The following is a 23560-nucleotide window of genomic DNA, read 5'->3' as shown; positions in this document are numbered from 1 at the left end:
GGACCCGGTCCCCTGGCGACGGGGTCCGAGGGCTCGATGCCTCCCTCTGATGGGATTCCGTTACAAGATCGTTCCCGCTGGTCTCGGAAATGTCCTAGGGTACCTCGGGAGCGCAGCCTGAGCCTTGGTTATGTATCGAACGTACCCATGGTCATCCCTCGCTCGGCGTCTGAGGCGGCTGTGAACCCTTCGGGGGCCAGCCTTCGAACCCCTGATCAGTAGTGGGCGCGGAGCCCGAGTAGCCTGAGGCGGCCGTGGAACCCTTTCGAGGGGCCGGCCTTCGAACCTCTGACCAGTAGTGGGTGTAGGGCCCACGCGATCTGAGGCGGCTGTCGAACCCTTACGAGGGGCCAGCCTTCGAACCTCTGATCAGTAGGGGGGGCTCGGAGCCTGGTTCCTTCTCGGGGAAGGATCCTTTTCGGGGTATCCCCCTTTCCCGGTCCCTGTTGCAAGAGAGAGAAAGAGGAAAAAAGGAAAAGGATACGAAATCGAACGACACGGCGTACCTTTTTTGACGCGGTCATTATGGCGAAGGCGAAGCGTCGCCCGCTTCTCCTGCCAGAGGCGCCGTCTGTCCCGCCGCGGAGTTAATGCGACGAGGCGAGTGGTTGGCGGGGCGGTCGTTGCGCGTGTGCGAGCCGTTCGAGGAACAGATCACGAGCGTGTTGTCTTCACGCTGTGAGAGAGGGTTCTCTCGCTGCCCCCGGACGGGACGTGAGCTTGGCTGACGACGTGGCCGCTGCTCCTGCCCGCCTGCCACCGCCATTACTGCCGGCCCATTTTTGGCCGCATTGACCACCGCGCCAGGCTGACGCTGCCTGGTCATGCGCTGGGTCGCCTCGAGTCGCGGTATTGGTTCCGCGGTCAAGGAGGCGCGGTAGTGGCGGTGCAGTTGCATGCACGAAGCATTTGGCGCGCCGGTTGCATGACGCGTGGGCCTGGGCCTCCATGCTGGGCGTGTTGGGAGTCGGAGAAGCGCGCCCACTTGGCGCGGTTGCGTGCCGCCTGCATGGTTGCCCGCCCCTTTCGCCCGTTGGTCTGGGCAAAAGTGGAGAGTCGCTTGTAACCGCTGGGCGGTTGTACGCACCGCGCACGGCGGTTTGGCTTCTTCCGCTCTGAGCCGGCTTGCATGACGTGTGGGACCCAACCCCCGCGCCGTAGGGGAGGACCTTGGAGTGTGTTGGAGGAGACTCAGCCCACGACGGCTGGGGACGCAAGTAGGGAGAGCCGCCTTTAAAAGGGGGGTGACTCCCTTGGAAGGCGACCATGTCTTCGCGCTCCCTTATGCATTGTGTCTTTCCACCTTCCAAGCCCCCGGATGGGGGATATCCGCCGTCTTTCCGCCTCGTCGTTGGAGGAACGCAACTCCGTGGGAGTTGGTACCTTTCAGCCATCGTTCGGCTTCAAGGATTTTCATCATGCAGCCCAGCTGCACCCCTCCGCCGGTGGTCACCCAAGATGGTGACCTCCAGTTTGATGGTGGGGGAAAGCGAGCCGGGCTGCGGCCTCTGCCTCTCCCTCAGCCTCAAGGATTTTCATCACCAGGGCTGGGGAGGGGAGTGAGCCGAGTTGGGGTCGGCCCCTACGTGGGCGGTGGCCCGCTCCTTCCCTCAGTGATCGGGGGGAAGGGCGGCTGTCGTCCGTGGCGCCGGCAGCTGCAGCGTGCCTGGCTCTCGGACCCGAGTGGCTTCGGAGACGTTCTCGGCGCCGGCTTTCGCCACGGCAGCTGGAAGAGGTTCTTCCGCCAACGAGATAGCCAGGGCCGCCCACGGGCCGACCTCCAACTCTACGGCCTTCTGCCCGTCCTTGCCTCACGAGTTTGGGCATGGTCGGGGGCCTCTTGGCAGCAGCATCCGCCCTGAGGTCAGCGCTGCCGCTGTTCGGCCCCCCGGAGCAGAAGTCGTCGTCGTCGCCGCTGCTGGAGCGGGCGACGGCGCGCCGTTCGTCGGTCTTCTGTCGCTCCGCAGGCTCCCCCCATCGAGTGGGGTTGTTCGTACCTGCGGAGGTGGAACCGGAGTTCCGTTTGTAATGGCACTTTGAATGCAGTGTTTTTGTTCATTGTGGCTGTCGAGGCCTGAACATGTATGTATTTTTGGCACGGAGCCGTGTTTTTCCTCATTTTCGAGCACTAAGACTCGCCTGTTGGTTGTCTGAACCGCTTCACCAAGCGTGAGTCGCCCCGTGTAAAGGTGACGAGCGAGGTATCCGTATCCCGGAGGCGTAGGAGTCTCTCGGCTCGGTCGGCCTTGTTGTCCGAGGCTTCTCTAGCTTAGTTAAAGGAACCCCTCGGCCGCTCTTCGATGAGGCGAGGCCAGGGGTAGCGGTATCAGCATGAACAGGGGCAGAGTTGGCTTGAAAAGGAAACCTGGTTAGCCGGAGCCTAGCCGGGTCGTCCGTTAGCGGGACCGACACCGGAGTTGACCAGCCGAGGCCTCGAGTCGGGCTGACGTCCTTGGAGGACGGCTGGTCGAGGCCCCGGGGTGACCGGCCGAGCCGCCTGCTCGGACCGAATTCCCGGAGAAGACCCTGGCAGCGATTGCCCGGGCGTGGCGATGACGTCGTCCTTTAGAGTGGAGATCCTCGGACCGCGTCGCCGTCCGAGGCCAGGTCGGACCTCGCCGAAGGTGTCGTCGATGCCGAGGGTGCCGCTGCTCCCTTCAGCCATCGAGATCCGAGCCTGCAGGATCGGATTATCTTGTAGCGTGTGTTTTCTGCGGCCGCCGAGGCCTAAACACACCTTCGCCGTGTTGTAAAGCTGCGTCTCTTTTCCTCTTGTTTCGAGTATCTGGACTTTTTTGTCGGTAACAGAATTGTTTTGCGCGAGCGAGAGTTGCTTCTCACGGAAGGTGATGAGTGAGGTATCCGTATCCCGGAGGCGTAGGAGTCCCTCGGCTCGGTCGGCCTTGCCGCTTACGCGCACTCTTGCCCGTCCATGGGGTTCTGTTCCCGACGCAGTCGAGAAGGCTCAAACAATCGCTTCGGCAGAAGAGCTTCCGAACGTGAAGACTTGTTCGGTCCGCGGAATCACTTATCCGAACGTGAGTTACTTATCGCAGAAGGTGATGAGTGAGGTATCCGTATCCTGGAGGCGTAGGAGTCCCTCGGCTTGGTCAGCCTTGGCTGCTTACGTGTACTCCGTCGTTTTTAAGGATCCACTTTCGAAGTAGTCAAAAAGCACGAAAGACATTCTGGCAGAAAAGATCTTTTTTCGAGGAAAAAAATCGACGCAGAGGGGGTTCCCCCCTTTTAGCCCCCGAGGGAGGGTCGGGCTTTGCCGAGGCAAGGCTGACCCTTCCTTGATGACTAAACTTTGCGTGGGAGCGAGGTTTATGAACAACTTGAAAACATCTTAAGGGTAGAAGCGACATAGTTGTTGGATGTTCCAAGCGTTGCTGTAGACCTCGCCTTGACTGTTGGCCAGCTTGTACGTTCCAGGCTTCAGAACTTTGGCGATGACGAACAGCCCCTCCCAGGGGGGCGTGAGCTTGTGCCGCCCTCGGGCGTCTTGTCGCAGCCGAAGTACCAGGTCGCCCATCTGGAGGTCTCGGGACCGGACCCCTCGGGCGTGGTAGCGTCGCAGGGACTGCTGGTACCGCGCCGAGTGTAGTAAGGCCTTGTCCTGAGCCTCCTCCAGCTAGTCCAGCGAGTCTTCTCGGCTAGCTTGGTTGCTTTGGTCGGTGTAGGTCCTCGTCCTCGGGGAGCCGTATTTCAGGTCTGTGGGCAAGACGGCCTCGGCCCCGTAGACTAGGAAGAACGGCGTGAAGCCCGTGGCTCGGCTTGGCGTTGTCCTCAGACTCCAGACCACCGAGGGGAGTTCCTTCATCCATCGCTTGCCGAACTTGTTGAGGTCGTTGTAGATCCGAGGCTTGAGCCCTTGTAGAATCATGCCGTTAGCATGCTCTACTTGCCCATTTGACATGGGATGAGCCACGGCGGCCCAGTCCACCCGGATGTGATGATCCTCGCAGAAGTCCAGGAACTTTCTGCCGGTGAACTCGGTGCCGTTGTCGGTGATGATGGAGTTCAGGACCCCGAAGCGATGGATGATGTTGGTGAAGAACGCCACCGCCTGCTCGGACCGGATGCTGTTCAAAGGTCGGACCTCGATCCACTTGGAGAATTTGTCGATGGCGACCAGCAGGTGCGTGTAGCCCCCGGGTGCCTTCTGCAAGGGGCCCACGAGATCCAGACCCCACACAGCGAAAGGCCAGGTGATGGGTATCGTCTGCAGAGCCTGAGCGGGCAGGTGGGTCTGTCTTGCGTAGAACTGACACCCTTCGCAGGTGCGGACAATTCTAGTGGCGTCGGCCACCGCCGTTGGCCAATAGAAGCCTTGTCGGAAAGCATTCCCGACAAGGGCTCGAGGTGCTGCGTGATGGCCGCAAGCCCCCGAGTGTATCTCTCGCAGGAGTTCCTGACCTTCGGCGATGGGGATGCATCGCTGGAGGATGCCCGAGGGGCTGCGGTGGTAGAGCTCCTTCTCATCTCCCAGCAAGACGAATGACTTGGCACGTCGCGCCAGCCGCCGAGCTTCGGCTCGGTCGGAGGGTAGCTCTCCTCGGTGGAGATATTGCAGGTACGGGGTCTGCCAGCTTTGATCAGGCGTGTCCCCACTTCGCTCCCCCCCCGACGTGCAGCGTCTCGCCCTCGGGGGCCGAGGGTGCTTCGGGCCGAACCGAGGATGCCTCGGACTGAGCCGAGGGTGCCTCGGACTGGGCCGAGGGTGCCTCGGGCTCGGGCGTGTCGTCGATCTTGACGGAGGGTTGATGTAGATCCCGGGAGAAGATGTCCGGGGGAACCGTCGTTCGCCCCGAGGCTATTTTAGCCAGCTCGTCTGCAGTCTCGTTGTAGCGCCGAGCGATGTGGTTGAGCTCGAGCCCGTAGAACTTGTCTCCCAGGCGCCGAACCTCATCGCAGTAGGCCTCCATCTTCGGGTCGCGGCAGTGGGAGTTCTTCATGACTTGGTCGATGACGAGCTGCGAGTCACCGCGAGCGTCGAGGCGTCGGACCCCTAGCTCGATGGCGATCCGCAACCCGTTGACCAGAGCCTCATACTCGGCCACATTGTTGGACGCCGGGAAATAGAGGCGTAGCACGTAGTGTAGGTGCTTCCCGAGGGACGAGATGAAGAGTAGGCCTGCGCCGGCTCCTGTCTTCATCAGCGACCCGTCGAACAACATGGTCCAGAGCTCCGGCTGGATCGGAGCTGTTGGGAGCTGAGTGTCGACCCATTCAGCTACGAAGTCCGCCAAGACCTGGGACTTGATGGCCTTCCGAGGAGCGAACGAGATCGTCTCGCCCATGATTTCCACCGCCCACTTTGCAATCCTACCCGAGGCCTCCCGGCACTGGATGATCTCCCCCAGGGGGAAGGATGACACCACAGTTACCGGGTGAGACTCGAAGTAGTGTCGCAGCTTCCGCCGCGTTAGGATCACCGCGTACAACAGCTTCTGAACTTGTGGGTAGCGGATCTTGGTTTCGGACAGTACCTCGCTGACGGAGTAAACTGGCCTCTGAACGGGCAATGCATGCCCCTCCTCTTGCCTCTCGACCACAATCGCGGCGCTAACCACCTGAGTGGTCGCGGCGACGTAGACCAAGAGGGCTTCTCCGGCAGCTGGGGGTACCAAGATAGGCGCCTTCGTGAGGAGCGCCTTCAGGTTCCCGAGGGCTTCCTCAGCCTCAGGGGTCCAAGTGAAGTACTCGGCCTTCCTTAAGAGGCGATACAGAGGTAGACCTCTTTCGCCGAGGCGTGAGATGAAGCGGCTCAGAGCCGCGAGGCATCTCATGACCCTCTGTACGCCTTTCAAGTCCTTGATGGGCCCCATGCTGGTGATAGCTGCGATCTTCTCCGGGTTGGCTTCGATGCCCCGCTCGGAGACGATGAACCCCAAGAGCATGCCTCGGGGCACCCCGAAAACACACTTTTCGGGATTGAGCTTGACTCCCTTCGCCTTGAGACATCGGAATGTTACTTCAAGGTCGGAAAGGAGGTCGGAGGCTTTCCTCGTCTTGACTACGATGTCATCGACGTAGGCCTCGACCGTGCGGCCGATGTTGGTTCATGCACCGCTGGTACGTCGCGCCCGCATTCCTCAAGCCGAACGACATGGTGACATAGCAGTACATGCCGAAGGGTGTGATGAAAGAAGTCGCGAGCTGGTCGGACTCTTTCATCCTGATTTGGTGATACCCCGAGTAGGCATCGAGGAAAGACAGGGTTTCGCACCCAGCAGTGGAATCCACGATTTGGTCGATGCGAGGCAGAGGGTAGGGAACCTTCAGACATGCTTTGTTGAGACCAGTGTAGTCTACACACATCCGCCATTTCCCCCCTTTCTTTCTCATAAGCACAGGGTTGGCAAGCCATTCGGGATGGAATACCTCCTTGATGAACGATGCCACCATTAGCTTGTGGATCTCCTCGCCTATGGCTCTGCGCTTCTCCTCGTCGAATCGGCGCAGAGGCTGCTTGGCGGGTCGGGCTCCGGCTCGGATGTCCAGCGAGTGCTCGGCGACATCCCTCGGTATGCCGGGCATGTCCGAGGGTCTCCACGTGAAGACGTCGGCGTTCGCGCGGAGAAAGTCGACGAGCACTGCTTCCTATTTGGGACCGAGCTCGGAGCCGATCCGGACTTGCTTGGAGGCGTCACTGCTAGGGTCGAGGGGGACGGACTTAACCGTCTCCGCTGGCTCAAAGTTGCCGGCATGACGCTTCACGTCTGGCACCTCCTTCGAGAGGCTCTCCAGGTCGGCGATGAGGGCCTCGGCGTACTCCACGCACTCCACGTCGCATTCGAACGCGTGTTTGTACGTGGGGCCGACGGTGATGACCCCATTGGGGCCCGGCATCTTGAGCTTCAGGTAGGTGTAGTTGGGGACGACCATGAACTTCGCGTAGCATGGCCTCCCCAGTACCGCGTGGTAGGTTCCTCGGAACCCGACCACCTCGAACGTCAGGTTCTCCCTTCGGAAGTTGGAGGGTGTTCCGAAGCAGACGGAAAGGTCGAGCTGTCCGAGGGGCTGGACGCGCTTCCCGGGAATGATCCCATGGAAGGGCGCAGCGCCTGCCCGGACAGAGGACAGATCGACACGCAGGAGCCCGAGGGTCTCGGCGTAGATGATGTTGAGGCTGCTGCCTCCGTCCATGAGGACCTTGGTGAGCCTGACGTCGCCGATGATGGGGTCCGACGAGCGGGTATTTCCCCGGGCTCGGCACATGGTCGGGGTGGTCGGCTTGGTCGAAGGTGATGGGCTTGTCGGACCAGTCTAGGTAGACTGGCGCCGCCACCTTCACCGAACAGACCTCCCGGCGCTCTTGCTTGCGGTGCCGAGCCGAGGCGTTCGCCGCTTGCCACCATAGATCATGAAGCAGTCGCGGACCTCGGGGAACTCTCCTGCCTGGTGATCTTCCTTCTTGTCGTCGTCGCGGGCCTTGCCACCCTCCGCAGGTGGCCCGACCCTGTGGAAGTGGCGCCGAAGCATGACGCACTCCTCAAGGGTGTGCTTGACGGGCCCCTGGTGATAGGGGCACGGCTCCTTGAGCATCTTGTCGAAGAGGTTGGCACCTCCGGGGGGCTTCCGAGGGTTCTTGTACTCGGCGGCGGCGACAAGGTCCGCGTCGGCGGCGGTGACAAGGTCCGCGTCGGCGGCGTCGCGTTTCGCTTGCGACTTCTTCTTGCCCTTCTTCTTGGCGCCGTGCTGAGTTGACGCCTCGGGGGCATCTTCCGAAGGGCGGCCCTGGGGCTGTTTGTCCTTCCGGAAGATGGCCTCGACCGCCTCTTGGCCGGAGGCAAACTTGGTGGCGATGTCCATCAGCTCGCTCGCCCTGGTGGGGGTTTTGCGACCCAGCTTGCTCACCAGGTCGCGGCAGGTGGTGCCAGCGAGGAACGCGCCGATGACATCCGAGTCGGTGATGTTGGGCAGCTCGGTGCGCTGCTTCGAGAATCGCCGGATGTAGTCCCGGAGAGACTCTCCCGACTGTTGTCGGCAGCTTCGGAGGTCCCAGGAATTCCCGGGGCGCACGTACGTGCCCTGGAAATTGCCAGCGAAAGCTTGGACTAGGTCGTCCCAGTTGGAGATCTGCCCCGGAGGCAGGTGCTCCAACCAGGCGCGAGCGGTGTCGGAGAGGAACAGGGGGAGGTTGCAGATGATGAGGTTGTCATCGTCCGTTCCACCCAGCTGACAGGCCAGACGGTAGTCCGCGAGCCATAGTTCCGGTCTCGTCTCCCCCGAGTACTTTGTGATAGTAGTCGGGGGTCGGAACCGAGTCGGGAACGGCGCCCGTCGTATGGCTCGGCTGAAGGCCTGCAGACCGGGTGGCTCGGGCGAGGGACTTCGATCCTCCCCGCTGTCGTAGCGCCCCCCATGCCTGGGGTGGTAGCCTCGGCGCACCCTCTCGTCGAGGTGGGCCCGACGGTCGCGGTGATGGTGCTCGTTGCCGAGGCGACCCGGGGCCGCAGGCGCGGTGTTGCGCGTGCGTCCGGTGTAGGCCGAGGCTTCCCGCATAAATCGGGAAGTCACGGCGTGAGGTTCCGAGGGGTACCCTTGCCTTCGGGAGGCAAAGCTCTCGGCCCGTCGGACCGCGGCGCCTTCCAGGAGATTCTTGAGCTCCCCCTGGATTCGCTGTCCCTCGGTGGTTGATGGCTCCGGCATCGCGCGGAGAAGCATCGCTGCTGCAGCCAGGTTCTGGCCGACCCCGCTAGATGCGGGTGGTGGCCTGACCCTGACGTCGTCGGCGACGCGGTGCTAGAAGCCCTAGGGTAGATGACGTATTTCTCCGGCCGGGGGTTGGCCCGCCCATGCCTGCCCGACGTCCCGGCGGATCGGCTCAAGCGCTCCTGCTCCCTCGTCGAGCCTGGCCTGCACCCCGCGGATTTGCTCAAGCTGTGGGTCATGGCCCCCCGCCTGAACGGGGACCACAGCTAGCTCCCGTGGGATGTCAACGCGAGGCACCGGCCTAGGGAGATCACCGTCCTCCGGCATGCCGAGATGGTTGCCTTCGGAGGGACCCCCCAGATCGACGTGGAAGCATTCGCGACTTGGGCCGCAGTCCTCGTCGTCGAGGCTACGGCTACCGTCGGAACAGTCGGAAAGGCAGCAGTCGCATGCGGTCATGAAGTCTCGCATGGCACTGGGGTTGCCAAGTCCAGAGAAATCCCAACAGATGCTGGGCTCGTCGTCTTCCTCGGACCTAGAGGGCCCGTAGGTCGAGACGTCCGTCAGCCAGTCCCAAGGTGACCGCGTACGAAACCCCAGAGGGTTTGGACTTGCCTCTACGAGAGCACCCGCCAAAGCGAAGATGCTAGGCGGGTCGAGGCTGAATTCGAAAGACGTGGGATGGGAATCGGTCGGTACCTTCTGGTCGACGGGCGGCGATGAGGTCACGTCGGGGACTGACTGCACCGTCGTCTCAGGTACGAGGGTGACGTCCAGCAAGCTTTTCGCGAGCGTGCTGGCGTCGTCCGCTTGCCCGGGGATTGGCGTGTCGCGGGGAGACGGCGCTCGCCTTCGTCTCAAACGCGAGGTTGATGCCCGACGCGCCCCCCGTTGGGGCGCTGGGGCCGTCGACTCGCTCGACAGCCGACGAGGCGCTGCCTCCTGCTTGGCCTTGGTTGCCCCGCCTCCTCCTCCGTCGGCGGGGGAGAGGACGGGGTGAGCTCGAATGTTGTTCTTCCACCACGCGGGGAAGACATCGTCGATTCCGCCGCCGGCGGGCGGGCTGTCGGCCGCCATTGTCGTTGTCGCACGGCGGTGGAAGGAGTATCATGTCGTAGCTGCCGTCGAGGGACATGAACTCAAGGCTCCCGAAACGGAGCACCGTCCCGGGTTGGAGAGGTTGCTGGAGACTGCCCATCTGGAGCTTGACGGGAAGCTGTTCGTCAACACACAGCTACCCCTACCTGGCGCGCCAACTGTCGGCGTTCCGAGACCGGGGGGGTCCCTGAGCCGACGAGTGAATGTCGTCGCGTGCCCCAGCCCAGATGGGTCGAGCGCGAGGGCGAGCGCGAAGGGGGGAGAGCGAGGCGGCCGAAGACCGACGTGAGAGAGGTGGGAATCCCGCGGGCTTCGTGTTCGTCCTGCGCCCAGGTCGGGTGCACTTGCAGTAGGGGGTTACAAGCGTCCACGCGGGAGAGGGAGCGAGCGGCTTCAAGCGAGCGCGTACCTCGTCCTCGTCCCCGCGCGGCCAACCCTCTCTAATAGGGCCCTGGTCCTTCCTTTTATAGGCGTAAGGAGAGGATCCAGGTGTACAATGGGGGTGTAGCAGAGTGCTACGTGTCTAGCGGAGGAGAGCTAGCGCCGTAAGTACATGCCATTGTGGCAGCCGGAGAGATTTTGGCACCCAGCTGGTGTGATGTCGTGGCCGTCGGAGGAGCGATGGAGCCTGGCTGAGGGACAGTTGTCGGAGCGGTTGAGTCCTTGCTGACGTCCTCTTGCTTCCGTAAGGGGGCTGAGAGCCGCCGTCGTCACAGAGTATGCAGGGCGCCATCATTGCCTATCTGGCGGAGCGAGCCAGATGGGACGCCGGTCTTGTTCCCTGCGGCCCGAGTCAGCTCGGGGTAGGGTGATGATGGCACCTCCTGTTGACGTGGCTGGTCTGCGCCCTAGGTTGGGCGATGTGGAAGCTCCTCCGAAGCCGAGGTCGAGTCTGTCTTCCGTGGCCAAGGTTGAGTCCGAGCCCCCGGGTCGGGCGAGGCGGAGATCGCCGGCTGATGCCGGGGCGGAGTCCGAGCCCTGGGGTCGGGCGAAGCGGAGTTCGTCGTCTTCTGGGGCTGAGCCCAAGTCCGAGCCCTGGGTCGGGCGAGACGGAGATCGTCGTCTTCTGGGACTTAGCCCGAGTCCGAGCCTTGGGTCGGGCGGAGTTCGCCGTCTTCCGAGACTTAGCCCGAGTCCGAGCCCTGGGTCGGGCGGAGTTCGCCGTCTTCCGGGACTTAGCCCGAGTCCGAGCTCTGGGTCGGGCGGAGTTCGCCGTCTTCCGGGACTTAGCCCGAGTCCGAGCCCTGGGTCGGGCGGAGTTCACCGTCTTCCGGGACTTAGCCCGAGTCCGAGCCCTAGGTCGGGCGGAGTGGAGCTTCCTATGGTGCCTTCGACCGGGCCTGAATGCCTATTAGCCTCACTCTATTGAGTGGCACCGCAGTCAGAGCGGCGCAGACGGCACTGTCTTTCTGTCAGGCTGGTCAGTGGAGCGGCGAAGTGACGGCGGTCACTTCGGCTCTGGGGGGCGCGCGTCAGGATAAAGGTGTCAGGCCACCTTTGCATTAAATGCTCCTGCGACTTGGTCGGTCGGTGCGGCGATTTGGTCAGGGTTGCTTCTTAGCGAAGACAGGGCCTCGGGCGAGCCGGGAACACATTCGTCGTTGGAGGGGGGCCTCGGGCGAGACGGAGATCCTCCGGGGTCGGCTGCCCTTGTCCGAGGCTAGGCTCGGGCGAGGCGTGATCGGGTCCCTCGTATGGACCGATCCCTGACTTAATCGCACCCATCAGGCCTTTGCAGCTTTATGCTGACGGGGGTTACCAGCTGAGAATTAGGAGCCTTGAGGGTACCCCTAATTATGGTCCCCGACACAACTCATTTCTCATAGTTAGTTAATTAGTACTAACATGAGACTAAGGTCATTCTACCAAATTTAAGAAATATACTTATATGATACTAACTCATCTTAGATAGAATGATTTCTCGAACCACACACCCTCATAGTTTTCAAACACGAGTGATATCAAAACACCGTTCAAGCATTCGGGGTCTGGCCGCTACTCTCCCAATGGACAAGAGTACTTGGGCCCGATCTATTTTTCTTCATTAGGCTTGTGTTTTTTTATTGGTCAAAGGTTTGGTTCTGGTGTCATCAACAAGGTGGTGTTGATACTTTAGAACAAGGTCTCTCCAGTCTCTCACTACCTAGACAAATTTGGCGTGTCAGATCTTGATCTTCACATTTCAGTAGTTGGTATGCTTGTAAGAGGATGCAGTTGGTTGGCTTTTGATGTGGCGATTTCGACCTCGACCTCTTCTTTTGATATGTTCTACACCCTATTTTGATGGTGAATGACTGTAAGCTATACATGTACATGTGGGCCGGCCTGGCACGGCACACACCCACAAAAGTACGGCCCATAAAGGCACGACAAACAAAAGCACATATCTAATTATGGGTCGTGCCGTACCAACACGTGTGCCCAGTCATCGGCCCACAGCACGGCACACAATTAGTTATGTGTGCCAGACCGGCCCAAATAGCCCAAAATACCTTAATGTGTCAGACTGGCTCATATACATATAATAGTAATACATCAACAAAAAGTATAATATATATATGACCAAAATAAAACTAAGATGTTTTGTGGATGCACATTATAAACCTTTGGTCAGAAAGAAAAAAAATATTACAACTAGCTCACAAATAATATTCAGTTCTCTGTTTAGTTTTTAATTGAGTACTATACATCCATACAGAATACATATACAATGATCATCATCACTATTCACTATCCATATCTAGGTATTGGTTCTCGATGGCTTATTGAAGCTCTAGATTCTCCAAGTTATGCTAGTCATGTGGGCTTTGACGGACCTTAGTTAAATATTGAGTCTATATTTAGTGGGCCTCTGTGTGTCTTAGTTAAAAGGGTCGTGCCGGCTCAGGTCCACAATTAGGTTGGGCCGTGCCAGATATGGACCGTGCCAGAAATTGTGTGCTTTGGGCTGGCCTATTAGGCACAACACAAATGTACACCTATACTGTAAGCATGTGTTCTTTGGAGGCATTGTGGTCTTTTTTTGCGGTCTTTAAAGCCGTATTTGGTGAAGATATTTGTGGGTGGTCCTTTTATTCACTAATCTTTGTAGCGTGATCTTCAAGCTCCGGCAAACAATGGACGTTCCGTTTTGGTTTTTTATGTACCCTTTTTTTAGAGGTTGTTTTGTGCATTCGTCTATAATTTGTAGTAGCCTTTGTTTCGCACTTTTTTGAGTGTTTTTTTATAAAAATAACACCATGCAAGCTTCACACTCATAGGACGAGGCACCAGGAAAAAAAGTCTCGCTGGAACCTATTCTGCCAGCTAATATTACATGCTGAGTTGTCGGTGAAACTAAGACACCAGTTACATTATGTAATGAGCACATGAAGATTCGTACGTTTTGGGTCAAAAAAAACCGCTATCCACGATCACAACATATGTTCACCAAAATAACATACAACATATATATGCAATCACAAACTTCAATTATCATACAACAAACAACTATCGAATTGCGCAATACTGAAACACAAATTCTTTTAGAGTTCTCCTAAGACACATATGTCGACATGCTTTACAATACTCACATATTCAGCTCGAGTCATATAGTGATAGTACTTAGGCATGTGTGGAAGTATCGTGATATAGGTTCATTCCGTATATAGTCCTATACAAAAGGTATGAGATACATTATCGAAAAAAACAAGAACGACAAATAAATATTTATCGACGAAACAAAAATAACACATCGACCTGCTTGTAGTTATATGAGCATGCATATGAAATACTTGCACTTCTATGTGCGAGATGCTTCTTCAAACATGTACCATCCCTCTGCTCTTCGTTTCACTACAATACTTACGTTTGAAACTCGTGCCAACCTTCTCTCCATGCTCCTAGACTATGTTTGGCATGTCTCTTACAAGAACAATATATAGTTGACATAAAATATCCTCATATATATGTCACGTATAAACAGTTAAACACTAACAATGTCTGGGCTCTGAACTAGCACTCAAACTGGGAAAAAAATAGCATCTAACAGTAAATCATCTTCACATATAGCATAGAACATCTTCACATATAGCATATAACACCAAACAAGGCTAATATGCCTAAACTGGCCACTAATACGGTGTTTATGCCTCAAGCCAAACACCCCTTAAATGCCTAAAGTGGAACTCAGTCTTGGCATTAAATCTGGTTTCCCGACAAAAAATGGTGGTTTACCGGTCCAAATAGTGGTTTACCGGTCCAAAATGGCGGTTTACTAACGATTTTCGTTTTTATAAAAAAAAATCAAAATTTTTAAATTTAGAGTGAATTTTGAAAAATACGATGGTTAATTGAAATTGGGCCCGGCGGTTTCGGTAAACCAAGCGGTTTACCGCCATAGCCGACCGATTTTGTAAACCTTGTCTGGGAGCTAGCAATGCTAAACTTGTCTAGGCATAGTTGAGTTTAAAATTTGCGAGTCATCCTCAGCAATTTGTGGAATGAACAACTATGCCACATGATATGTCATTGCCCACTACTAGTGTTGGGAGTGTAATCCAGCCTTACGGTACCCAGATGCCTAGCCTGGGCAACATTGTTGTCGAGATTTATCAAAATCTTCACCTCGGGTACTCTACTTTCTGCAACAGAAACTAGGGGAAGATTCGTCTGTTACAGGTCGTGAAGATCGTGACCAACTACGCCGCGCACACCCCACGGATCGATCGATGGCGACACCGGAAGAGGCGTCCGGTAGCTCCAGCTCCGTGGCTGAGCAGGCGATAACGAAGAAGTCGCCCTAGAGCAACTGAGCAAGGACGAGGACACCGTGCTGCACTCCCTTCAGCATGACAGACCCCCCAATTTTATAGTCAAGCCACTAGCCAGGTAGGCAAGCACAACCTGAAATACTTACGGTATGTTTGGTTGCTGCCCTGCCAAGCAGCTCACCAGCCAGGCAAACATCCTAGCACCAGGCGACTGAAATCGGACGACTAGGATTAGTCGTGAAAGTTTGGGTCATGTCTAACAGATTAGCACGAGCACGGCCCACAAATAAAGGCACGAAGCCCCACCCAGCACGTGTCTAAAAAATTTGGCCAGCACGGCACATTAGACGGGCTGGGTTGTACTCTAATTTTCAGATCGTCGGACCAACCACATGGCCCGGCACGCCGTCAGGGACCGTGCCCGTGCCAGCCTGGCACGGACAAGGTCACAGTTACGGTGAAACCCATGCTTGAGTCGAGTGCTGCTATCAGAGAGCCTAGCGTGGCGATCTCGGTCTTCCCCCACCGCGGGGGACTGATGCAGTGTGGCCCGCTCGACGGTGGCCTCATCGACGTGCATCGACGCATACAGTCGTCCTCCAAAGTCCAACTTCTACACCATCCGCTCCCGCTCCTCGTGGCTCTTCCCCCATAGTTGTTGCAGGCAACCAGAAACGAGGACGCCATCATCCAAGAGCCTCAAGCATATGAAAGGACCGAACGGCTCTTTCCAAGATGCAGATATAATTTTTGGGCGAAATTATGAACCCTGAAGTAGTGCATCGTAGCCGCCGGTCTCAATGCTGGTGTTGCCGTCTCTGATCGTCGACCGGACAACATCTCCACAACGGCGACGATTTCTCTCATGGATTGACGAGCGAGAACAATTTGATCTGCGGCTGAGCGTGCCAGGTTTGGGCTAGCATGACCCGAAGTAAGCCCGCCGTGTTTTAGGGTCGTGCTGAGCCTTGATTTTAGTACCAGGCACGATACACCCCGGCCCGATTGAACTTTGTGCTGGCCTGGCCCGACAATTTAATGCCCGAAGCACGACGAGGTCGTGCGACACAACCAATTTGTAGCACTATCTGGGATGGATGACTGGGCCAGGCAGCTCCGGCCAGGAGCCATCCAAACAGGCCCTTAGGTTGTGTTTGGTTGGTGCCCTCGCCTCGGACTACTGGCCAGGCAGATGCATCCGCTGCCAGGCAGTGGAAATCGATGGCCTGGGTGTTGCCTAGCCTTGGCAGCTTTGTCAGGGTCTCAACCAAACAAAGCCCTTACCGCGTGATTGGTTCTCTTTACTGTTTGTGCAGCTGCACTCGCGGAGATTTAAAGCGAACTGAGTTTGGTTTCCTTCGCTACATAGTCTCAGCAGATGCGAAAAGTGACCCCACCTAGGCCCGCGGGAGATACGTCGGCCACGCGTACGCGTGCGGGAGATACTGGCACACAAATCGAGAAGACTTTTCAGGTTGTTTTTACTGTGTGATCTAATTAAAAGATTTAATATCGAAGCGATTTTATATTTGTGTTTCTGAGATTTTTTTTAAACGAAACTAGACCAATATATTTATTTTTTTAAAAAAATGATGTTATATTCAACAGTCTAGTCAACCAAACACTGTGTACACTGATCTGCATGAGTTTATACAAACAACCAAATAAATATCTTACATGAGTTCAACCAGACGCTACTCATCCTGACTTGATTCGGATAGCCTAAGGGCCCGTTCGGTTGTACAGAAATAAACCATGATTTGTTCCAGCTCATCAAAATCTATATAAATTAGAGAAATAATCCGGCTAGGAATCAATCCGGGGCTCCAATCCCTAAAAACCGAACAGGGCCTAAGTGAACTCCTACAGTGAACCAATCAGAGTTCAGAGGGTTAAAAGCTCACATGGAAGTATGGAACACGTTACACGCTAGAGCACGTCCATTATTGGCATTCTTCAAATGCGAGGAGCAGGCATTATTCTAAATTATAATCCAGCCTTCCAGCCAGCTTGCATCCAAGTCAGAGCACGCAGGATGCCGGCACCACACCACTGATGATGATGCGACTGGCCAACGTGCTGGTTTGTGGCGGCAACCACAGTGTCTTCTCCTCTCTCTCTCTCTCTCAGCTTTCTGTCACGACGACCGTGGGGGCGTGCCGCGTGCGCATTTAGCAGCATACGAATCACGATACGGCCCGGGTGCCGTTCTGATTGCCCCCGGTTGGGGGTCCGGGAAGGCGTCGTGCGCCCCCCCACTACCTGGAATGCTCGATGCCCCAGGACGCAACGGCTAGGAACCAGCAGCCAGCATCCGATTCCACTTTATACTGACGGTGCCCGCTCAAACTTTTTGCCACCTGCAATGCAATCCGCGCACGCAGGATTCGTGGGTTACCAACCGTTGACTCCATTCACATATACACAATGGAAAAGATTGTCAACTCGTCGTCGTTGTACTCGAGCCCGCAAGCAAGAAGCGGTAACTGAATGAGATAGATTCACAAGGTAGCAAGTAAGCCCAATCATCACCGATTCACCAGCACGACCCCCCCATCATTTCTTGCCTTGCCCGCTCTCTCTGTCCCGGGGCCGGGGCCAGACTTGGCAGCAAAGAGACGCGACAGCGCCATCAGCCAGCCGCCACGCCATCGATGGTCGCCGTCTTCAACAAGGACGTGCTGAGCTGGTACCTCATCACGATCAAGCTCAGGGAGGCCGTCGACGCCAAACTCCAGAGGTCAACCCCGCCTCCGCGGGACCTGCCGCTGCGGCTCACGAACGGTGACGCGTCGCCGCCGCTCCAGCGCCAGCCGGCCACGGCCAGGTCGCGGGCGCAGTCCCCGGCGCACAGCCCCAAGCCGCAGGACTCGGAATGGGTGGTCGCCATCCGCGGGAAGCTGGCGCAGGCGCGGTCCGAGGCGGCGGCCCTGCCCTGGGCGCGCCTGTCCGTGTACCGCGTGCCCAAGTGCCTCCGCGACGGCGACGAGCGCGCCTACACGCCGCAGGCGGTGTCCATCGGCCCGCTCCACCGCGGCCGGCGCCGCCTGCGGGAGATGGACCGCCACAAGTGGCGCGCGCTGCACCAGGTGCTCAAGCGCACGGGCCACGACGTCACCGCCTACCTCGGCGCGGCGCAGGCTCTGGAGGACCGCGCGCGCGCCTGCTACGAGGGCCGCGCCGCCGGGATGGGCAGCAACGACCTCGCCGAGTGCCTCGTGCTGGACGGCACCTTCGTCCTGGAGCTGTTCCGCGGCGCGCTGGACGGCGGCAAGGGCTTCGTCGACGACCTGGGGTACTCGCGCCACGACCCCGTCTTCGCCATGCGCGGCGCGATGCACGCCGTGCGCAACGACATGATCCTGCTCGAGAACCAGCTGCCGCTCTTCGTGCTGGACCTCCTGCTCGGCATCCAGCTCGGGAACCCGGAGCAGACCGGCGCCGTCGCGGCCCTCGCCGTGCGCTTCTTCGATCCGCTCATGCCCACCGACGCGCCGCTGCGCCGCGAGGACCGGTCCAGGCTGGAGTCGTCCGTCGGCGCCGAGGCCACGGCGGCGTTCGACCCGCTGCGGGGCCCGATGCTCCACTGCCTCGACGTGTTCCGCCGGAGCCTCCTGCGCGCCAGCGTGCAGCCCACGCCGCCGCCGCCGCCGCCGGTGCGGCTGTGGCCCAGGAAGTGGTCCGTGCCGCGGCGCGTGGCTGACAAGCGGCGGCAGCAGTTCGTGCACTGCGTGTCGGAGCTCCGGGAGGCGGGCATCAGGTGCCGGCGCCACAACACGGACCGCTTCTGGGACATCAAGTTCGACAAGGGCGTGCTCCACATCCCGCGGATCCTCGTCCACGACGGCTCCAAGCTGCTCTTCCTCAACCTCATCGCCTTCGAGCAGTGCCACATGGACATCGCCACCCCGGGCGGCAACAACATCACCTCCTACGCCATCTTCATGGACAACCTCATCAACTCGGCGGAGGACGTCAAGTACCTGCACGACCGCGGCATCATAGAGCACTGGCTCGGCAGCGACGCAGAGGTGGCCGATCTCTTCAACCGCCTCTGCCAGGAGGTCGTGTTCGACATCAACGACAGCTACCTCTCCGGCCTGTCGGACCAGGTCAACAGGTACTACGACCACAAGTGGAGCACGTGGGTGGCCAGCCTGCAGCATACCTACTTCAGCAACCCATGGGCGATCGTCTCCGTCGTCGCTGCTGTCTTCCTGCTGCTGCTCACCATGACGCAAACCTTCTACAGCGCCTACAGCTACTACCGCCCACCCCATTAATCGATGGCTAGGTCCTACTTCTATCAACCCGAATTCCTAGTTTGCTGATTTGATTTTATCGAGTGCTATTTGTAAGTCGTTCACCGGTTTCTTCCTTTTCTTTCGATTTTGGATACGCAGTTCTTTGTCAAGGGAAGATTTCTTCCAATTGAATTGTTATTGTACTTGTTCCGGTGGGAGATGGCATTTGATCATATAATTTTACAATGTTGGTTTCATAGTACCAAAAGAACACCAAGCTTATAAAATACTCCATTTGTTACTTTTTATTTGCCGTGTTTTAGTTCAAAAATTAACTAGTGGGTGAAAATATTCGAGAACGGAAATAATACCACCTAAAGATCGGCCGGATTTCTTTTCACTCTCCTCTCTGTCCTTCCCGGTTCATCACCGGTGATGGCCGGTCGAATTTGGGGCGCCACGGACTTCACTGCCGGTGAGTGCGTCCCTGCGGGTGGGCGCACCGCCATCGGTTGGGTCTCGCAGTTGTCCAACACGGCGACAAGGAGAGGTATCAGCCAACTGTGGCTGTTTCTTGAGTCTAGCACCCGGATCTAACTCCATTAACTCGAACCCCTTCTCTATGATGAATGCATGTATGAAATGGATGAGATGTATGGGATCGAGTTCTTGGGGTTTTTCTATGCGCGGATCCGAGTCCCCATGCGATTTATTTCTATTATTTACGCGCGGATCTGGTCACCAAACCTAAATGAACAGTGCATTGTGCACTTTGACCCATTTGGTTTTTGGGGTTAAATCAGTTAGAGTTAAAGATCCCTAACCCGATCTACGTTTTTGTCTCTTCTTGACTGGCCATGGATCGTTAGATCTCGAGCCACTGTGATCTCTGTTGACCCAGATTAAAACTGAATAGGGTTAGGTTATGAAACCCTAACCCTAAAAAGTCGGTATGTTTTGTTCTCTCGGATAACATGGGTGTGGCCGAGACCAAGTCCTCAATGGCCGAAAACCATAGATTTAGGGTTAGGAAGCCCCTAACTTGAGAGATCTAAAACTCTTTCTCTCTATTCTAATCTCTTTGTTATCAGGTGATGAACGATGATAAAAAAATAATGAGTTCAATCATGTTGATCCGAGACCTTTCTGTGATCTCATAAAACCGATGTGGATTAGGAGATCTAGGGTTCTTAGGACGACTCCAATACCATTGTTAGATCCTATGGTGCCTAGGATCGATTCCTAAGCCCCTAGAATACCAATCTGTATCTACAATACCTCGATGATGAGTAGATCCATTATACTGAGGGGTATAAGTACACATACCGTTGTTGTTGTTCCTAGCCATCATTGCAACGGCGTCTTGCAGCGAAGACCCGCCTCCTCCTCCTTCTCGATCTCCCTGCGTGTGGCGAGGAGATTGGTTCCTGTCGTTGATCGGCGGTGGATCAGCTCCTCCAGTGTTGCCTATAGGAGGGATCTCAGATCTCGATGAGATGATGGGGATCTGAGACATAGTCACAGCTATTCCAGTCACTCTGAGTGCCTAGTGGATCGGTTCCTCTCATTATGTGGATTAGGGTTTTGTGGTCGAGTGATTAGCGTTGGCTTAAACCGTTGGCCCCCTTAATCTATTTATATAGCGTCGTGTGACCGGGGGCTGCAACCAACGATTAGGATAGCCCCCTCCCCCCGATCAGAGGCACAGTTAGACGGTTAGGATTAATCCTACCCCGGTTATTGTTGATCGGCTAGTGTAGAGGACACATCCTAACAAAGAGAACACATACATCGTTTGATCAACAAACCCATTGTCTATTTTAGAACATGTTTGAACAGCTTGGGCTCGTTTTGTTGGTGCCCTGAGAGCGCAGGCTAGATAGCTCAATCCAAGCCTAGACATCCAAAATCTGACACCTGAGATCAGCGCCTGGGCCCTAGGCATCTAAAATTGTACACCTGATACCACACATGGCTAGATATGTGTCTCGGTTATTGAATCAAACAAGTCCCTTAAACTAGATCTTCGAACACCCCACGCGAGAATCGAAAAAATGGTGTCAAACACACTAACATAATGAATGACTACTTCTCTAGCCATCCTGGCTCACATGTAGAATCTAGACTACACGAAGCTAGACCGAGAAGGTGCAACATGCGCTTGTTTGGTTTCTTATATCCGTTGAGCTAGGTCCACATGAGCTTGACGCTCAAACTCCTGCTTCGCCCATACACAAAGCACCATAGAACAGGCATAAACGATCACGACTAGAGCTAGACCTTAGACCCAAGCCTTGTCGTGGGATAGACTAGAAGATCACTTTTTTATATAATGGAAACAAAAATGTTCGGGTCCTTTGTAGTTTTACAGATCGAAAATTAACAAAAAAAGTCTTACAGATCGAAAATTAACAAAACATGTCGGTACTCTGAATCAGGGGTACCCCTTACTACAGTATGAAGACGCGGTGCCCGTACGACGATCTCTAGCCGCACGGTGAGCAGCACCCGACCCCACCACGTGGACGGCTCAAGGGGCACCACGTGGCGAGAAAAGATGGTACATCCCAGGATGTATCAGTTGGACCGGACCTCCACGAGGAAGCACCGGACCCCAGTACGCACAACCCGGACCCCCGGTTACGGTCCGGGACTCCCAAGTAAGCATGTCGGGTCCCTTGGATGGGGTCTAGATCCCTCTGAGTAAGGTCCGGGCCACAACGAGGTCCCAGGACAGGGGATACCCTGGCGTAAGCAAGGGTCCGGTACTGACACGTGTCCAGGCCTTATCCTGTGCGCTTGCGCTCCCCGCTCAGGCGGAGACCCGATGCTGCCACGTGGCTTGTTGCCCGTGACATAAGCCAGCGGGTGGAGCCTGACGTAAGGCCTCTAGGCCACGCGGTCTCTGCATTTATTGCGGAGAGGACGCACCGCTTGTCCACCCCTGCTGACAGGCGATGTGCCCCCTCAGCATTTAATGTGTCCTGTCCACTCCGCTGGTAGGTGGCGCCAGGGCCATCCTGCAGACGGCGCGTCTGTCCAATCCATTGTCAAACAGTGCGTCCGTGCTGTGCGGCGCACTGTGTACATCATCCCTTATACGAGAAGCTTCCCCTGCACGCCGAGGCTACGCAGATCTCGGATGTCAGGGCGCAAGAAGATTGCTCCAGCAGCGAACATTAGTAGCTTCAAGTACTACACCCGTTATGTTCCTAGGCCCACATGTCGGGGCTCAGTACCCTTGTACATGCCCCCCTTAGCTATAAAAGGGGAGGCATGCAACGTTACAACACAAGCTCTCTTGGACAAAACTTAGACAGAGACTCTGAGCTCTCAAGCTTTCACAGCAATCCAACACTCAATGGAGTAGGGTATTACGCTTCGGCGGCCTGAACCACTCTAAATCCTCGCGTGTTCATGTGCTCGGTGGTCGCTTAGCGAGACAGGCAAAACGCTTAAGCCCCTACCTGGCGTGCCAGATGTCAGAGAGGGAATTCTCCGGCCGTTCATGTCGCCTTGTCTGGACCTGCCCGGACTTGGCTCATGAACCTTGCCCCAAGGTCAATCTACTCCTAGGAAGAGCTCTGTGCGCGGTTCGTTGCGAACTTCGCCAACACTTACTAGCAGCACGGTGTGGAGGCCCACCTCCACGCGTAAGGTAGGAGCCCGGGGAGACTCTCTGGACGTTCATCTCCCGCTTCACCAAGGTGCGAGGTACTATACCTCGCATTTCCAATGCTTCCATCATCATGGCCTTCCGCTAGGGAGTACGTGATGAGAAAATGTTGGAGAAGTTGGCCACGCATAACGTGGAGACTGTCCCCACACTCTTCGCTCTGGCCGACAAATGCGCCAGAGTCGTCGAGGGCCGTGCATGGCACTCGGCCCCACAGACCGAGGCTACCCAGTCGGGTGGCTCGGGTGCCATCCCCCAGGACGGTAAGAAGAAAAAGAAGAAGGACCGCGACCACCAGAAGTCGCGGTCCACCGCTCTAGTCGTTGCAGCCGCGATCGGGGGCCGGGGCGACCGCAACAAACGCCCACGGCCGCAGAGGGGTAACAGCGGCTCATGCCCTATGCACCCCAACGGTCGCCACAACACCGCAGAGTGTCGCGATATCATTGACCTCGCGAAACGCGTCAGCAAGCGGCGCGAGCAGTCTTCTAAGGACGGCTCCCCACCTCGTCGCTGACCTAGCAAGGAAAGGGTCAACGACGGTGAGGTGGCCGCGACTGAACGGGACCTCGGGTATCAGTCACCCGAGGGGACCTGAAGGATGTCTTCGCCGGAGACTCCTACTCCGGTGGCGACAATTAGATGGACCCCTGGAGGGACCCCGAACTCCCTGGTCTACAGGGCCGAAGCCTGCCTTCCCCCGGAAACCCTTCTAGACTTCCCACGGGTCCAGGCTTCTGACAAGTCCATGTAGAAATGGCTACAACACAAGGACGAGGGCTCCCTCATCAAACGCAGATGGGAACCCAGGGTCGGGACCTAGTCCTACAGCAAGTTCCAAACCAAGAAGGGCTCCGCAACTCTCCCCCAGCTGGGAAGGACCCTTCAAGGTGACGGGAATACGCTGACCCGGGGGTGACTATCTTGCTATGACTGAAGAAGTACCTCTTCCTGACCACTGGAGCATCTTTATAAGTTCTATCCATAGGAGCAAATCTGAGGGGTCGAATTTTTCTCCCTTTTGTAACTAGGTAACGCATACGTGTACGCCAACCCGGTGAGGTCCGCCCTCATAAGCCCGGCCTATTGGTCTGCACCCATGCATGACAAGTTATAAAGATAAGATTTTA

At 56.7% G+C, this 23560-nt stretch overlaps 1 protein-coding gene across 1 annotated transcript; it reads left to right on the top strand.

Moving 5' to 3' along the window:
• The first annotated feature begins 17106 nt into the window (after nt 1–17106).
• Nucleotides 17107–18998, top strand: LOC100191886 (UPF0481 protein). The gene has a single exon (NM_001137310.1). It carries the CDS (start codon nt 17165–17167, stop codon nt 18791–18793), a length of 1629 nt encoding a protein of 542 aa, NP_001130782.1. The 5' UTR covers nt 17107–17164; the 3' UTR covers nt 18794–18998.
• Nucleotides 18999–23560: the final 4562 nt, after the last annotated feature.

The sequence above is a fragment of the Zea mays genome, chromosome 10 (assembly GCF_902167145.1).
Source record: "Zea mays cultivar B73 chromosome 10, Zm-B73-REFERENCE-NAM-5.0, whole genome shotgun sequence".
Classification (NCBI taxonomy): domain Eukaryota; kingdom Viridiplantae; phylum Streptophyta; class Magnoliopsida; order Poales; family Poaceae; genus Zea; species Zea mays.
The sequence above is the reverse complement of the archived record's forward strand: the minus strand, read 5'-3'. Positions and strand labels throughout refer to the sequence as shown.